Consider the following 17,752-nt stretch of genomic DNA (forward strand, 5'->3'; position numbering starts at 1 on the left):
CCCAGCAGGTGGTCCACACTGCGATATGACCAATGCTGCCCAAAGGGAAGTCATTGACGAAACTTCACCTGAAACACAGCACAAACCCTAGGGATTGTTTCAAAGCCTCTTCTGCCATAGGTACTCTCCTTTAGAAAAACAGTTGCTGGCTTGTCACTGAACTCCCTGAAGACCCAAATATGCTGCTGCAGGCAGTAAGACTTCAGACTCACACGGTACTTATTCAGGTTTCAGAACTCCCATTTCTCCCTCAGCCCATCCTCAGTTTCGAGGGGAGTGCTCCATGACCAACCAGCTAGGGAGGAAAAAATTCAGATGGTTCTACGTAGTGGAGGGACAAAGAAGCATGGAATGGGAAGAGGAAAAAGGGGCTTATACAAATACCAATCATGCCCTCAATGGCGAGTTGCAGAAACATGCATTATAGTAACTATGGATATTTTCTTATGTGTTGTTAAGTGAAACTTGTCTATATTTCTATAAATTTTCTGCTTTCTCTTCCTATCTTATATAGATATGTTGATGGCAGTAAATTTTATAATTTAGGCTTTAGACGACAAAATCCCATAGGGAGATTGTGAGTGAAGTAGAAGAGGAAGGAACATCCCCAGTAATGATCTCCTGATGGACTTTACTCTTCCTTCTTCAGGGAGAGGCTGAATTGAGATGTTCTTCAAATAAGTTCTTTAGTGAAGAAAATAACTGATTGAAATGGATAATGGTAATGGATAATGTCATTGTATTAAAATGACAACATAAATGGAAAACTAACAATAATGATGAGAAAGATTTAACACATGCCACCAGCAATATACAGTTTTAATTCATTTCTACATTTTGTCTCTCAGTATTCAAGCTTTGGAATGCTTCTAAACCTTCTGGGGATTCATGCTGTTTTCTCTCACTTTCAGACCTTACAACATGGGAAGTAAAGCAGATAATAAATGTGAAATTTAGTCACTGTCACCACGTCAACCTTTCTGGCATGTGACAACTTTCAGAAGTGGTTAAGATCTCTTGAAATGTTTGTGACGTTTCTATTCTCGGGGAGACTGGCAAACATTTATGAAGGCCTCTTTATTGATCTCTTTGAAAGTTCTCATCTTTTGTTGAAAATGTGTTAAAATTGAGCATTACTTACCCTCCTAAAATTTCTGTTCTGCTCACAGTATAAAAACTGTTGACTGCTGTTTGTTTGGCTATCACAATCCGGTGAGTAAATGGGGCAGGAGGAGCCTGGATGTCATCTAGAAGGCGAGAGGAAAAGAAGGGCCATGTGTTAAGCAGTCGGAACTCTTTATGGCACCAAGCGTTGGGCCTCAGAGTGAAAATTTGCTCATTTAATAATAAAATAACAACAAGTCATCTATTTTATTCCTAATGAGCCAAGGAATATAAATTTTCATTTCATATTATAATATGTGATTCACGAAAGTGACACCTGACATCTTTGAGAAAGAACGTCAGGACCACTAAACTATGATTCATACCATCTTCAGGACAATTTTTAGAAAGGTCAAAATAATTCAAATGTACAACCCCAATACAGTCAAATAGGTTATACTTCCAAGCCTGAGGCCACTTAAATTCAAACATGAGAAGTAGTTTGTTCCATTATTTTTTTAAAGCACCACTGATACAGCCCATTTTTTAATTAAAGCAAAGAAAAAAAATGAAAAGTTTCTTCATGTCATTGAAATGTTTGATATTATTATATATTACTTTCCAAAATATTTTAGGTTTATTTAAGACACATTTAAGGCACAAAGATGAATTTTTCCTGGCTGGAAATAAAACGCCCAGTAAAACTGGCTAAGTATATATTCCACAGCTCTCAAATTTCTCCCACTTTCTACCTTCTATCCTAAGCGTTTAAACTCTAATCCACCTCAGGATCAGTTCTAAAATATGTAATTACCCAATAATATTCTTCCAGTATTCTTTTTATTTTTCCATGATTACTGCTGTTAAAATTTGCTTGCTATGACCCTATTCATTTCCTCTTTTATTCATTATTTAAACACCTATTGCATGCACCTTGTTACACGCATACCAAGGATACAAACAGAGGTGAGTAATAACTTTCCTTTCAAAAATTTACATTTATTCAACATATAATTATTGAACACTTATCTTGTGCTAGGCACACTGCCAAGTGTTAATGTTTTTTTCTTAATTCAGACAGTATAAATTGCCAGGAGTCTGCTTTGATATGGACATTCACCATAAATATGCAGAAAAATCAAGAAGCCATGAAAGAATTCTCTTGGTGGCATTCATCTCTTCAGACCAAATAAATGAATGAATGAATGAATGAATGAGTGATCAAGTTACATACACAAATGGCATCCATATGGCATTATGTCTCCTTCAGGCTGTTAGGCTAATTGAAATTTAGTTGGAAATGTTTGCTAGAAAGGTTAAGAAGCTTTAAAAGTCTGAAACAAAAGCCATGTCCTACCCAATGGAGTCACCAGATCTTGCTGTCTGGAGGTCTTAATTCCAGGGGACTCCAGGGGTTGGCTTTGTAAGCTCCCCTGGACCTGTCTGGTTTCCTGTGTCCTTCTCAATGTGTGTCCTTCACCTGTACCCGCTACATCTACTCTGCTCTTTTTGTTGTCCTCTTTGATGAAGCACTCTTCCGCCACTCTTCGCTTACTACTGCCAATAGGCTCTGTTTCTTCAGCATTCTGCAAAATGGGTCCTATTGCTGAGTTTCCCAGGACTCCTGATGTGGACATGGCTTTTACACTGCTGATACACCTGGAAAATAAAACTCAGCTGCAGCTGTCAAAGTTTCAGGGAGAAAAATTTCAGGAGGTCAAATTTCTTAGAACTAAAGCTTCCTTAAAATGGTGTTTAGGTGAAGGGATCTAAGCTTCATGACAGAGAGATGGCATGTCATTTGGGGATAAAATGGAGCAGTATGCCTCCCCATCAGATGAAAGCCGCATGATGATGGGTGTAGGTAACTAGGATGCCAGAGAATCTCCGCAGTGACCTCATTGCAACCCCATTATTCCATTGTCCCTTTACAAAAGCACTCATTTCATGAATGCCTAACTTGATTTTTATTTTTTCACTTCCTTTCCTTATAAAACAGAGAAATGACTAAATTAAAGCATAATAAAGAAGTAATAATCTCTCTGAATATTAACAGCAGTGAGAGTAAACCTTTATTGGTGAAAGAATTGACCTAGTTTCAGTTTTGTGCCAGCTCCAGACCTTACTGAGCACATCTTTGCAGTGATGGACTTTCTTAGTAAACAACAGTGTTTATGTTTAATTCTTGGAAAATTAGACTTCTCCATGAGTAGATTTCAAATATTTTATTTAAAAACTGAAATAAGAATTATATCTTAAATCCCTAAAAAAGAAGATCACAGATGTTTGAATACTTCCTATTTCAAACAGATTCTGTGGCTCATCATAACATAATTTATTTTAATTGGCTACATAATTACTTGCATTTATATGTGAAACTTTACACAGTTGAGAAAGAGTCATTTAGTAATCTACTTCTTATTCAATCTTCACAATATTTTGGGGGAAATAGCCAATTTGTCATGTATAATGGGATAGGTAAACTTTTTAAGAATTAGGTCTTTAACCTACAGATAAATCTGATTATTATTCAATTCTTGATCTTAGGAAGGATGTGCTCCATATTGCTAAAACTAAGAAATTTTTACTTGATCTTTAAAAATACTGATTGATGTCAGTATTAATAATCATTATCTTTGTCATGTAATTGGTAGGAGACTTAGGAAACAATAAAATGCCTGAAAATGTCACAGACAGGCATGAAGAAAAAATTGTGACAAGAAAACATGGCCAAGAAAAATCTACACAAGTGGGAAATTGGTTTCTAAACATTGCTTTAAAAGCTCACTTCAGTTATCCTTTCGATATGGCCTTAAATTACAAAGGCACATAGATCTACAAAAAACATAAATTGAAGATGTGTAATGCTTTAACCCCTACCTTTCATAGAACTGATCATCATTAGTTTTATCAGCATTTTGCTTTGTATTTGAACACTTGTCCAGCACTGTTTCATTTGCAATAGATGGCTGCCCATTTCTGTCAGGTTCTCTTTCACTAGTCTTTTCCTTAGAATGAAGCCCGTTTTTCTCTCCTTTGAACACTGGAAGTGCGCTTTTATCCACAATGGCTTGCTTATCATCTCCAGCACTATTATTTTCTTGTCTATTCAGTCTCTCTGTGCATGAAATATCTCTCCCATCTGTATTTTCTCTTGGCTCTATGGTCTTCCTTAGAGGAAAATCTTCTACTTCATTTGGAGGTCTTTCTGTATGAAATATGGCAAAAGTTCTCTGAACTAGAGAGGCCTTGGTCTTCTCAGCATTTTTCTTGATGAGTTTATTAACCTTTTCTTTCTCAGAGGAAGTCTGGTCCTTCTGGGAAGATCTCTCTAAAAGCCATCATAGGACACAAAACTTTTTAATGGAGGATGTACGTGATCAGAATAATTTTGGCTTCACATAATGGCATCTCTATTCAGGTTTGTCTTTATCAGCAGATAGAAGCTTTTGAAAACCAAAGTTGAAGTGAACATGACCAATTGATTGACAATTGGGTTTCCAAAGATTTTCTAGTTTGTAACTAGTAGGACCCCAAACCAATCAAATAAAGGTATTCAAACAGCACTTCTCCCGATACGGGGCTTTCTGAATGTGTAACTTCCTCTGAATAAGAACAACAACATAACAGGACTTTTATAACAGAGCTTTCTTTACCCATAAATGTCTAGTTTTCTAAAGATGTTACCTGTGAAGGCCGATGTCCTTTTGCCTTTGACAGGTGTCATGTTCTTCAGGTCGGGGTGTGACCACCCCTTCTCTTTAGCCTGTGGATATACAATGGAATAATTGCAGTTACACATTACATCAGGATTTCTCAACCTCAGCAGTACTGACACTTGGGTCATTCTTCGTTGTGAAGGATGTCATGAGCACCACAGGATGTTCAGCAGCATCTCTGGCCTCTGTTTACCAAATGCCAATAGTACCCTCGCTCCCAGTGGTAACATTCAAAATGTCTTCAGAAATTGTTACGTGCTCCCCTGCCCCACCCTGGGGATGAAATCGCCCCAGACTGAGAGCCATGTATTATATAATTCAAACACAGAAGAAAAAAAAGTATTGAGGGCAGAACAGTCTGAATTAATGAAACCCTATATAGACTACAGTATTAGAAGACAAATGAACTCACTATTGTAAAAGAAATTCTGTAAAACTCTGACGTTGTTTGTAGAAGAAGGCCAATCTTCATGAATAGATTAAAGGATATTGATAATATGTAAGTCACCGTTGGCCTTCGTTTATATTGTCTTGATATGGTTCACATATAAATCAAATCAAAATGAGAGGACATTTGTGAATGGGTTTTGTAAACCAGAAAGTAGAAGACTAAAATAAGCTTTTATAAATGGAGCTTTTACGTTGCTTAGAACAGATGGCCCTTTTCCTAAGCAGATAAACATTCTTCTCACAACTAGCTTCTCTGAATTAGCTTAGCGAAACCTTTATAAATACCTCATAAAAGGTAAACATTAGGCCAATTCACCCAAATTATCACAAATTCTAAAGTTATGCATTACAAATTAATGAAACTGTAAGGATGTCCAAAGAATCGGTCTTTTTTCTTTGGCAAGAGAGCAAAATTTGCCTCAGGGTGACTTGAAAGCATGAAATGCCATGCAAGTGCAGCTCACAAATATGAAGACAAATTGCCAATGTACTTTTAAACAATCTAAAGGGCAATTTCATAGGTTCATAGCATTTCCATTTTTCAGACAGGGACCCTGAAATATGGAGGCATGTTTAGTAAATCTGTTGAAAAACAAAATTAGAGCTTATAGCCTCAGGGATTAAAATTTTTTCTTTTAAGTGAAAGTGCAGGGGTGGTATATGCATACTTTTCCCTTTGTAGGGAAAAGGTCCTTCAGCTTCCTCAGGCAAAGCCAGCTGCTCCCTCATCCTTTACACAGCTCTCTGCACATAGTACCCCCAAGGCTGGTGTCCCTTGCAACATTTTATTAAACATTTTTCCTTTTTACCTTAGATGGGCAAAAATACAGGTATGTCTTTGAATTCCTGGCTCCTACCTCAGAGACTGGGACACAGTGATAATGAAGATGGCGATGATGATGGCTAATACATACCAAGCACTGACTACATACCAGGTACTTTTCTAAGCATGTTACATTTTTAACTCAGGTTACTTCCTGAGTTGAATACTTCCTATTTCAAACAACAACCCTTGGGGGTAGATACTCGTAACTCCATTTTATAATGAAGTTGGGCAATTTTCCAGGGATACATTGTTCAGAAATGGTATAACCAGGATTCTAATTCAGTTGTCTGCTTCAGTCTGCGCTCTTAACTACCACACTTCACTGTCACTCTGGGAAAAAGGGAGATTATAGCCAAAGTAGAGATTGTCAGTATTTATTGAATATATCTACCACACAGCTAGCACTGCTGCAGATAAGAAAAAAGACTGAGAAAAAAGGGCATAAAATGAAAACACATTAGTAGAGTGAAGGAATAAATATTCATTGGTCAAAAGATTAGAATTAACATGGAAGAGAGATGAGAGAGAGAATTTAAGTCTGATGTTAAAAATATGTATCCAGGGCCGGCCCGGTGGCTCAGGTGGTTAGAGCTCCGTGCTCCTAACTCCAAAGGCTGCCGGTTCGATTCCCACATGGGCCAGTGGGCTCTCAACCACAAGGTTGCTGGTTTGACTCCCGCAAGGGATGGTGGGCTGCGCCCCCTGCAACTAGAAACGGCAACTGGACCTGGAGCTGAGCTGCGCCCTCCACAACTAAGATTGAAAGGACAACAACTTGAAGCTGATCGGCACCCTCCACAATTAAGACTGAAAAGGCAACAACTTGACTTGGGAAAAAAAAGAAAAAGTCCTGGAAGTACACACTGTTCCCCAATAAAGTCCTGTTCCCCTTCCCCAATAAAATCTTTAAAAAAAAAAAAAAAAAAAAAAATATGTATCCAAATTAATCAGATAATATAGTTCAACAAGTAGCTTTTCAGAAATTTTATAACTTTGTCTTCTAATGCTTCTCTTTAGAAATGAAAATTCCTGGTGGATAGGCATTGTGTCTCTGGATTTATTCTGGATGGTATGAACACAATGGTAAAAGCACAGATAGACTTAATAATGAAAACTGGTGTGTTTCAGTCAACTTCAATCCACCAAAATAGGTAAAATTGAGAAGCTGGTTGTAAGGTTCTGCAGAGTGATGAATGATTAGCATTCGCCTCTAAGGCCATCTGCCGTGTTGGTGGCAAATGTCCCCAGGTTGGGCCAACATTCTCAGGGGACAGTAGTCTGATTGAGCAACAGGAGCAGCTGTTGATCCTAAGGGGTATAAGAAACCAGCTTCCAAATGAGGCTGTTTTTGTCTTCGTCAATCATATATCACGTATGTTTTACTGCTTAAATAATGTAAGGTCTGTATTCATTGCCACAGGCCATTATGTTTTCATTCCCCTATGTAATACTGACATCTAGAGGAACTCTGCACAGAAGGGATTCCAAAACACAGAGCTTGTGTTTCTCCTTTCCTATTTCTGGACAACTTCAATATGAAATGTTTTACTTTGTGTTTCCAAGTTATGTGTAGAAGTCACTAAAGTAGGACACAAGTCCATGGATAGGTACACCTTGGGAGTTGTCGAAAACTGAGCCTATTTTCTACTGATTAAAGTGAACAGAACGGAGCTGGTAAGCGTGGTTATTCCTGTAAAGATTCCTATCACCCTCTGTTAATTGGTAAAAATCATGTCACACATTGTTCCCTCTGCTAAGTTCACACCGATGACACACCAGGAGGAGGGCCTCAGTTCGCTAAATTCACTCATTATTCACTCATTATTCACTCATTTAATAGGAATCTATTTGCATATAGATTCCTCCTGAAACCATTTATCCATTCCTTTTATAATAATATATCAATGAATTTTGAATGACATATGGAAGAAAGGGGACTTGGCCCAAATGCCCAACTATGCAAAACACCATTCTGCTCCCTGCACTCTGTCCAGTTTCCTAGACTGGTGTCCTGAGTGGGGCATATGTACCCAGAGAGTGTCCACGGTCATCCTCAGGGAGCATGAAGGGACTATTAGAACCCTTCTCTTCACCTTTGTTCCCCCAGCACCACACACAGGGTCAGAGCTCTAAAACTGCTTGTTGAACCCATATGCAATGAAGGGAAGAAGTGCTTTCAGGACTGGTGCTCTCATTGTAAGAATATTCTTTTTTTTTTTAATTAAATTTACTGGGGTGACATTGGTTAGTAAAATTATATAGGTTTCAAATATATAATTCTATAACACATCACGTATATATATCACATTGTGTGCTCACCACCCAGTCAGTGTGAGAACATTCTCTCCTCAGGCTGCATCACGGAGAAGCCAGATGACCTCGCCACCATGGGAAATGCATCCCTGTCACTGGCTCTCATATTCTTTGCATCACTTAACTGATATGATATTAAATGATATCAACAGCTCTTCATTTGGGGATTATAGTTGCTACAGAAAATTGTTTTTTTAACATCACAACAGGACATGACTGGAGTAACTACATACCCTGAGCTGAGGGCTTTTCATGTTACTGCTTATGGAGATGCCAAGATGAACACTTCTTGATAATTTTAACCTAATACCAAGAAGCATGAAAACAAAAGTACAACAATTTATAATGACTCTGCTAAACTTTGATTAGGCTCCTCATGGGAGACAGGGGGAAAATAGAGCCTAAAAGAATACTGAGGAATTTTCAGAAGAAATATGAAAACTACATTTTTTTGTCTGAGCATAGAGGATGATTTTAGAGATCATTTGCAAAATAAATCTATTTTTCTTCATCCTCGGGGCACACTCAAATTCTTTGTGTTAAGTGAAAAAAAACTCCCTAAAATTCCTGGCAGATAAGAGGAATTCTCACAAAGTATAACCTGTTTCGTGGCCTGTGGGGACTGGTGTGGAATAAGCAGAACAGGATCTGACTGACGAATCCAGAAAGGGAAAGTGTTAACCTTGACCTCTTAACTCAGTAAGTGGACCCTCCCTGGGTTGCTGAAAACATCGAGAGTATTCAGTCACCTGAGAAAATAACCCTGCCAGGAAAATTAAAGTCTTTTGATGCATTCGCTGTTATACGGACAGTGCTTCATTCATAAATCAAGTAAACAGGACTCCTCAAGGATATAAACCAGGGGTGCCAAAAAAATGTACACATTTTAAGAGATGTTATCTATGTATTACTTTTCTTTTTTTATTTAATTTATTGGGGTGACAATTGTTAGTAAAATTACATAGATGTCAGATATACAATTCTGTATTACATCATCTATAAATCCCACTGTGTGTTCACCACCCAGAGTCAGTTCTCCTTCCATCACCATATATTTGATCCCCCTTACCCTCATCTCCCTCCCCCCACTCCCCTTACCCTCTGGTAACCACTAAACTATTGTCTGTGTCTATGAGTTCTTGTTTCTCATTTGTTTGTCTTATGCTTTTCGAAGTTGAATTGAATTACGGTGCAATGTGTAGTATGACGTTAGCTCAAAAGATGGCGTTCATCAAATAAATGCGAGTGTCATTCATTGTGTTACAATTTTAATATTTTTTTTCCTTTCTTAAAATGTGTATACATTTTTTTGTCACTCTGTATATATTGGACCATCTAGCTAGTGAAGACACATGGGTAATTTTACTTTTATTGTAAGATTATAAGATGTATCGAGTAGTACCATAAACAAAAAAGTTTGCTACCATATTTTATAGCCTCCTCTGGCAAAAAAACAAACAAACAAAACAAACACAAACAAACAAACAACAAAAAAAACATTGAGTGAACATTGGTCAAATGGACTTTATCAGGTTATTCCTAATTGGCTACTGATTTTTCTTAATTAAAACCCACTTTCAGGTTTTCTTGTCCCGATAACCCCCTCATACAGCCCAGACAATGCGGGCCACATGTTCAGTCCTGAGGAGGTATGTGAAGACCAAGGGTGAAGGGAGTGGCTGACTCCTAATTTCTGTCCTGCTACCACCAGGGGCCAGGCTATGGAGCACAGCTACAAATGATTAAAAATATTTGTCCTCCAGTCTTCTACCCAGCCTGCCTTTGTTGATTTTAAAAGAACAAGTTAGAAGTAATTTGGCATAAATTAAGAATCTTCACTTAAATATTTAGTCATATTAGGTACTTTGATCATTTGGTTTTATTTTTCCCTCATTCCCATTGGATGAGCTTACCTAAGACATCTGATAGATTTATTTTTTTATTTGCTTCTCACTGCCACCTTTCCTATCCCACCCAGACAGAAGATGTTGAGCCCTCTGATTTGTAACTGCTCCTTTTCCCCATTCAAACTGCCAGCGTGACTTTCCTTGGCCTGCAAGCCTGTGGGCCATCTCCCGTCTTGCTGGCCCAGACTTCTTGGCTCTAACAGGGAGGTTCTCAACCACCTGGGGGGGGGAGCAGCTGAGAACTACTGATACCTGGTCCTGCCCCAAAAGAGGGGATGGAGCTGGACACTGGTTATTTTTACCCCTTCTACACTGCCCCCCCCCACACACACCCCAGTGACTCTCTTGTACTACAAGGTCTGAGAGCCACTGCCTCCATCAGTTTCAGCTCCTGTCACGTTTTGTTTTGTTCTGTTTTGTTCTGCTCTGTTTTGTTTTGTTTTGCTTTGTTTGAGTCTTTCTTACTACCCAGGCTACTCTGCTCTGGCCACAATTGTTTTGAATGATAGTACCATCACTGGAGACATAAGGTTCCTCTTAATCCCTGGTTTCTCACCCCCACCAGGGACACGTGTGTGTAGTGAGTTTAGGATATACTGCCCCGAGACCACATACCTCCCCCCCCCTCCAAAAGTGATCTCAGGACCATTCAGGGAGGGCAAGCCAATAAAAAAGCCCACGTTCCCAACCAGACCTCTCTGTTCCTTAACCTGAAATCCTCTGCATTGCTTCCTGGTCAAAATTTAGTAACTGAAAGTGATTTAATTCCTTCACCACAAAGGAGGTGAGCAGAAGAAGAGAGGACTCTGGCTGAAGTGGAGAAACACCACCTCACAGGGCATAGAATTATTTATAGCACTTCACGCAAAAGTATATCTGAAAACCTTGAGTTGTGGCATGCCTTTGGCTTCTTGGGATTCTGTCACCAGAATAAGACCTCGGGACTTCAGAAACCATGCAGGGAGCTTACTAAGAAAGTGCAATGGTGTATGTGTGTGTTAACCAGTTTTATATGCGGGTATAAATAGGATTACAGCTCCTTGATGTTCATTTGATTAAAATGAGTCTTACTTAGTAAAATTCCTCTTTTATACTACACAAGACCAAACCTAGGAATGTTTTCACATGAAGTTTACAGTGGTTTTCATCACCTAATAAAACTGATTTCTTCCCGCCGCAGACAGTTTCATAAGCATTCATTTCACATGGTGTTCTCAGTATGCTTTTTAATTTTTATGTTGGGTTCACTTTTATCACTCTATCTCCTGTCTCCTGCTCCAAGTAAGCAGTCAGCTTTCAGTTCAGCCTCTCCCGCAGGCTGGCTCACGGAGGTGGCATATGCTGGCAGAGGCTTATGGGAGCTCAGTGTTTCCTAAGGTGAAGGGATGTGTAGTTTCATGGGTAGTAAGGCAAGTTCAGCGATCTGAACTTCAATTCATTGAGTAAAATATTTAACCTCCTAATGGTTTACCTTTCCACATCTTCCCCTTTACAGCACATTCCGCAGACACACTACAAGGTGGCTTTGAAAAGCTATTTCTGAAAAGCAGTGAGAAGTGGCAAAGCTCTTACAAAGTATCTGAATTTGTAATATGTAATACAAACTCTGTAGCTAGAAGACTATAAGTTAAGACTATCCCCAAACATTTAGTTTCTAGTCCCTTCTGCTCGAAGTGGGTCCGCAGACAGCAGCAACAGCCTCCCCAGGAAGGCTGTTAGAGATGCACTCGCAGCCCCTCCTCCCCACCTATCCCAGTCTGAATCTGAGCTCTGACCCATCCCTGGGCTTCACACACACATTACAGTTGGAGAAGCGTTGGCCTAGATAGCATACTTAATAACTTAGTGTGAAGAACTATTTCACAAAATATCTGTCACAACCTAACGTATTTCCATCTTGACTCCATCCACAAAGAGCTAAGTCATTCTTGGGTAAGCTGAGAGGAAGGACAGTGGAGAAAGGAGGAAGGAGCCAGCACAATGCTCCTGGTCTGGATGTCAGCTGGTCTTGAGAAGAGTAGCTCATGGAAGTTCAGTACCAAGTATGATATTACTGAGCTTCGCAAAATGCCCAGAATCTTGACACTGACCCCCGTGGTGCTGGCAGGGACTCAGAAGAGAATGCAAGATGTCATATCATGCGCCTACTAGAACTTTCCAATCTCTGGGTTTACCAAAAGCCTGAATTCAGGCTTCAGAGAAAAGCAACATTAGGTGTAAACATTCTGTTACGGACTGAATGTTTGTGTCCCTCCAAAATTCATATACTGAAGCCCTAACTTCCAATATGACGGTATTAGAAGGTGGGGTCTTTGTGAGGTGATTAGGGTTAGCTGAAGTCATAAGCATGGGGTCCCTAGGATGAGATGTGTGTCTTTATCAGAAGACAAAGAGGCTGGGGTTTCTTTTCTTCTGTCTCTCCCCTCCCATCTCTCCTCTTTCCTCTCTCCTCTCTCCGCTGTCCTCTCTCTTCTCTCCCTCTTCCCCTCTCCTTTTCTCCCCCTCTCCCCGTCTCCCTCTCTCCCTCTCTCCCATGTGAGGACATGAGAAATTCTCTATCTGCAAGCCAAAAAGAGGGTTTGCATCACAACCAGAGCATGCTGGCATCCTGGTCTTGAACTTCCAGTATCCAGAACTGTGAGAAAGAACCAGTAACACCTCTGGCTTCCTTACACCTTGGGACAGTTGTCCTGAGGTTTATCCTGCCTAAGAGATTTTTAATCAGTAGGTCTGAGTTAGAGCCCAAGAACTTTGTCACAAGCTCTGGAAGTGGTTCTGGTATAAGTACTCCAGGGATCATACTTTTTGGCAAAACATATGGAATTCCTCTTCATTATTCAAGACCCTCCTCAAGAAGGTTTTTCTTTGTGAACTCTTCTTTGGAAAGAACTCCCCACTCCCATTCTTATATCAAAAGAGGACTCGATCTTTTCCCACCTTTCTTGGCCATGCATTTGTCATGTATTTGTCCTACTGTATTGTAATTCTTTTCTGCATGTCTGACCCTTCCTGGACAAATACTGATTGATTGATTGATTGATTGACGGTTGGTTGATTGGAAAGCTGGGAGGAGGCTGATGCCAGGCAGTATTTACTGAGCATCTCAGCCACCTGTATAAGCTATTTTCTTCAGGGATGCCAGTGTGCCCTTTACGATATCCTCCTCACTTATCAGGCTTTGATATCCAGGTAGCTTCTAGACATTCTCTCTTCCATGTAATGCAACTTGTTGGCCTGTATGCCGGGGGATAGTTCATAGTCTTCTCAGAGAGTTTAGTAATTCAAATGTTTGTGTCACCAATAATATCCTATCCTCAGTGTGGGTTACTGAAGTAGTGTAGCATTTGACCACCTTCTCAACACATCTTACACCTAATGAAAATCAGAACATGTACTATAAACATTCGTTTGCTTAATGTGCGTATTTAAGATCTATTATTCATATTTCTGCATTGACCATGAGTTCTTTACCATGCTTTAACACATTAGCACAGAGACACACTTAATGAATACTTTTAATGATGGAAAATGAGAAGAGGTTTGAGCTAGGTTCTCTTGCTGCCACATTTTACTTCATTCCGATTATGGAATTTAATTTTGCCAGAAGGCAAGAAGGAGCAATCGCTATTTCCTTTAAAAGTCTGCTTAAACTTTTTTGTGCATCACCTAACCCAACACTAAAATAGGTACTAAATAAATGTCTTCGCGTTTTACTATTAAAGTCCTTTACAATATTTCTAATGGTGATTAAGTAGCTAGTCAAATTATACATCACATTCATTGCCTGATGGTCCTATGATGCCACAAAATCCAGAACATACGTAAGTGTTTTGTGTTCCCAATTACATAATTTATCGCAAAAGAACACCATATTCAAAAGGTTCAAGCAAGACAAAGCAATAGAGAACTTTATAAATTATAAAATCCATTTTGAATTTGAAGAGACTTTAAAGAATTCAACTGGAGATGAGTTCTACCCAGTTTTACCTGATTATAGGCGATTTTAATAATTGTTCAAATGTTTCTTCTAAAAGGGATGGTTATTGAAAATATTGGTGATTTTTTCCACAACATCTTCATCCTTAAAAATGTACGAGACATTGTGACATACAGTCTTGGTCTTCATTTTTTCTCGTTAGACACCCACCACAATACATTTTTCGAATGTACTCATAGTTCTCAACATGCCACTTGTTATTATACACAAGTTTTCTATGATGTTTAGAAGAAGCAGACAACTACAGATTAACTTAAGTTAGGTACGGGTATAAACATCGGGTTGCTATACTGAGGAATACACAGTCATGTCCTGTAATCTTTAAAGTGGCTACTTTTGTTTGGAGGAAAACAAATCCTTCTCAAATAAGACATAATAACAGATGGGATTCAGAAAACTCTGTTAGCATCTGCCATAAGTATGTAAAATGAATCTTCATCCTTAGGCTAGGCAGCGCCTGAGAACTAGGAGGGGCTGGCATACTTTCCTTGGCTTGCGGAGAGCCCCACCTGGAACTCCCTGTGGGACGGGAGGGAGCAGTGTCATGCATGTCGTGTATTTCCACAGGAAGCAAAAAACACTGCAGACTTGCTCTTCTACCTTCCTGGAGACTGTTTGCTAGACTACACCCAGAATAGCAATAAATAAAATGCTGACGATGTGGGTATTCCAAGAACAGAATTAAAGTCTGTTTTCAGTTACGAACCTCATATAAAACTGCTCCGTCTATGTTTACTACACGCAGCTGTGCCTTTCTCAAAGTACTTAATGAACTTTTTCTGTTCTGTGAATGCTGACTAACACACAAAAGTAAACTTAAGTAAATATCGTGAGAAAGTACTTGTATAAAAGCGACACAAGCCAATATACATTTGCTCTTCCTCCGTTAACTAAGAAGTACTGCATGCTTCACATTCACGTGCTAAGCTATTTCATCAAATTCCAAGAAATAAATCTAAACTGTGAAATGAGAACTGCTAAAAGAAAAAAATAGAAGTAACTTTTTCCAACTATTCTGGTTATATCTCATTATTTTCATGTATTAAAATGTAGGCGATAGGCTAAATATACTTGAATTTCACATTTAATGAGATCAGTTCAATTTGGCATTTAACAATCACTGTAAAATTTTTCATTTTGATTTAATTCAGTTATAAGCAATATATTTTTCAAACTGACCTCATTATTGGTGAAGTACAGTTACACAAATATATAACTTACTAAAGCAACATGGGTCAAATCTGAACATGAAAAGTTCTTCATGTGCTATTACTTTGCTGTTGTTCATTTTCTATTCACTCCCACAAAATTACTCATATTGGCAACAACTTTTCCTATCTAACAGAGAAGTAGTGTTATGTAAAAATAAGTAAGTTCAGTTTCCAGGTAGATGTTATAAAAAGAGTTAACTACACTTTATGAATTCTACTTTTAGAATCACCTCAAAAATTTTCTCTACTAAAAGTTGTTACAATAAATATCAAAGTCAAATGCAGTTTTTATTTTGAATTTTACAGAAAATTAACCAGATGAGGATTACAACTCCTATGAAAATTCACATTCTATAAAATGGGACTCCAGCTGCAAAAAATTCCTTAACTAAAAATCCTGAAATCTGTATTTTTTCAAGTAATTAAATGACTAAGATTAGTTTATTATATAATATAGATATATATTTTAATGAAATAGCGTACCATTCATACACATTTTATAATCATCCATATTTTTTATTAAATATTGCTCCCATCAATACTGATTTAACCAAATTCATGTATACAGTGTGTATATAACCTTTCCCCAAATGATCTAATATCTTTATAAAAATTTAAAAATATGAATTGTGAAAGCATTATTCCAACCATATATCTATACATACTTGCTCTAAACAATGATTTTAATAATTAACTTATTATAATACTCACTAAATTTAAGTTCTAATCAAAAACACCAGCTCAGGGATTACGAAGTATAAACTGCCAGTTACAAAAACAGTCACAGGGATGTAAAGTATAGCATAAGGAATATAGTCAGTAGGATTGTAATAACTGTGTATGGTGTCAGGGCAGTGCTAGACTTACCGGGATGATCAGTTCGTAAGTTATATAAATGTCTAATCACTATGTGGTACACCTAAAGCTAATATAATATTAACTAAAAAAAAACCATCAGCTCCAAAATAGAAATTGGTAAAGTTGACAGTGACTCTAGTAACATGCCAGTGCTTAGACATAATAGAAATGTGTGCTTATAAGTGACAGTCTTTGATGAAAACTCTATTTTATATTTTAAAATTGCCTTTAAGTATTATATTTTGTTACATTCTCCTCCAATGATTTTGTGGATCAGTTTTCAGAGGATACCAAAGAGTTGACCTTTACTTATCAAAGTTTAACTCCACAAATTTGCCATATAATGTAGCCGTCATTGTCATGAATTTTGACTATGGAAAAAAAATCATGACTCACCTTTCCATTTCCTCTGCTAATGAAACAGAAGGAACTATCCAATCTCAAAAAAGTGTATTTGCTTTGATTTAAGCCATTAGTCTCATTAGTCTTAGGTAACCCTGGAGTAAAATGACTACTACTAATAGGCTTAGGGAGTCTGTCAGCTCTCAGCTTCTCACAGGGTTGTTGTTTCGTTTATGCCCGGGACTATATGTTCCAGTACACTTAATCTTTTGGTGTGTTACTTTGTACTCCAACTCATAACTCAAAGTTCTGGTCTTCTCCTTTCATGGTTCCCTCAATGCAGAAGTTTTATATTAGAGGAAGGCCTGGGTTCATCTTCTGGCTTCTACACCTTAGAATATTTTCCTACACAGCTCATATCCTTGAAAACACTGCCTGATTTCTTTCTAAGTGCGCAACTTTGATTATGGCACTTTAAAAAATATCTAAAAACTTTAACTTCCCTTTGTAAGCCATGTGCCATTCTATAGATTTCAGGTGGTCCCCATTCTCTTAGAAGATCCTTTGATTTCTTCAGCTTAGGCCTTATCCCATTAGGGGTACTCATTATTTATGCACAATCAGAAACTGATAGCTGTGTGACATTTCTTCCTACTTTGGCCATAATAACACTCTACTTCTCATCTACTAGTGTTTGACATCTACGGACGTTGAGACAAGATGTATTCCTCTTGGATTGTTCACCACCCTTTCAACTAAACTCTATATAAATGAATTCAAAATTCTGCCTTTATTCCCATAATCCCAGTGATGACTAGATCTTAACATTTGGCCATGCTATAAGAATTTTGAACTCTGCATATCTAAAATAAAACTCAACATCTTACATCCCACATTGGCTTCCCTTTCTGTTATTCCAATTTCTGTCAGTGGTGCTATGATACTTGCTTCTTATTTGTAGATCTGCCAATGAAGCATGGAATCCCACTCAGAGCAAGGCAGGAGCAGACGTGGGCGTTGCACTA

General features: G+C 38.2%; 1 protein-coding gene across 1 annotated transcript in view; it reads right to left on the bottom strand.

Annotated features, from left to right (window-relative positions):
- MYLK4 (myosin light chain kinase family member 4) overlaps nucleotides 1–17,752 on the bottom strand; it is a 95,305-nt gene that overhangs the window by 21,557 nt on the left and 55,996 nt on the right. Inside the window, exons 2-5 of the mRNA XM_081057466.1 lie at nucleotides 4,792–4,870; nucleotides 3,985–4,435; nucleotides 2,462–2,763; nucleotides 1,142–1,247 (exon numbers count right to left, since the gene is read on the bottom strand). Of these exons, the coding sequence (XP_080913592.1) occupies nucleotides 1,142–1,247; nucleotides 2,462–2,763; nucleotides 3,985–4,435; nucleotides 4,792–4,870 (938 nt within the window). The remainder of the gene's footprint in view (nucleotides 1–1,141; nucleotides 1,248–2,461; nucleotides 2,764–3,984; nucleotides 4,436–4,791; nucleotides 4,871–17,752) is intronic.

This window comes from Rhinolophus hipposideros (assembly GCF_964194185.1).
Source record: "Rhinolophus hipposideros genome assembly, chromosome: 8".
Lineage (NCBI taxonomy): Eukaryota > Metazoa > Chordata > Mammalia > Chiroptera > Rhinolophidae > Rhinolophus > Rhinolophus hipposideros.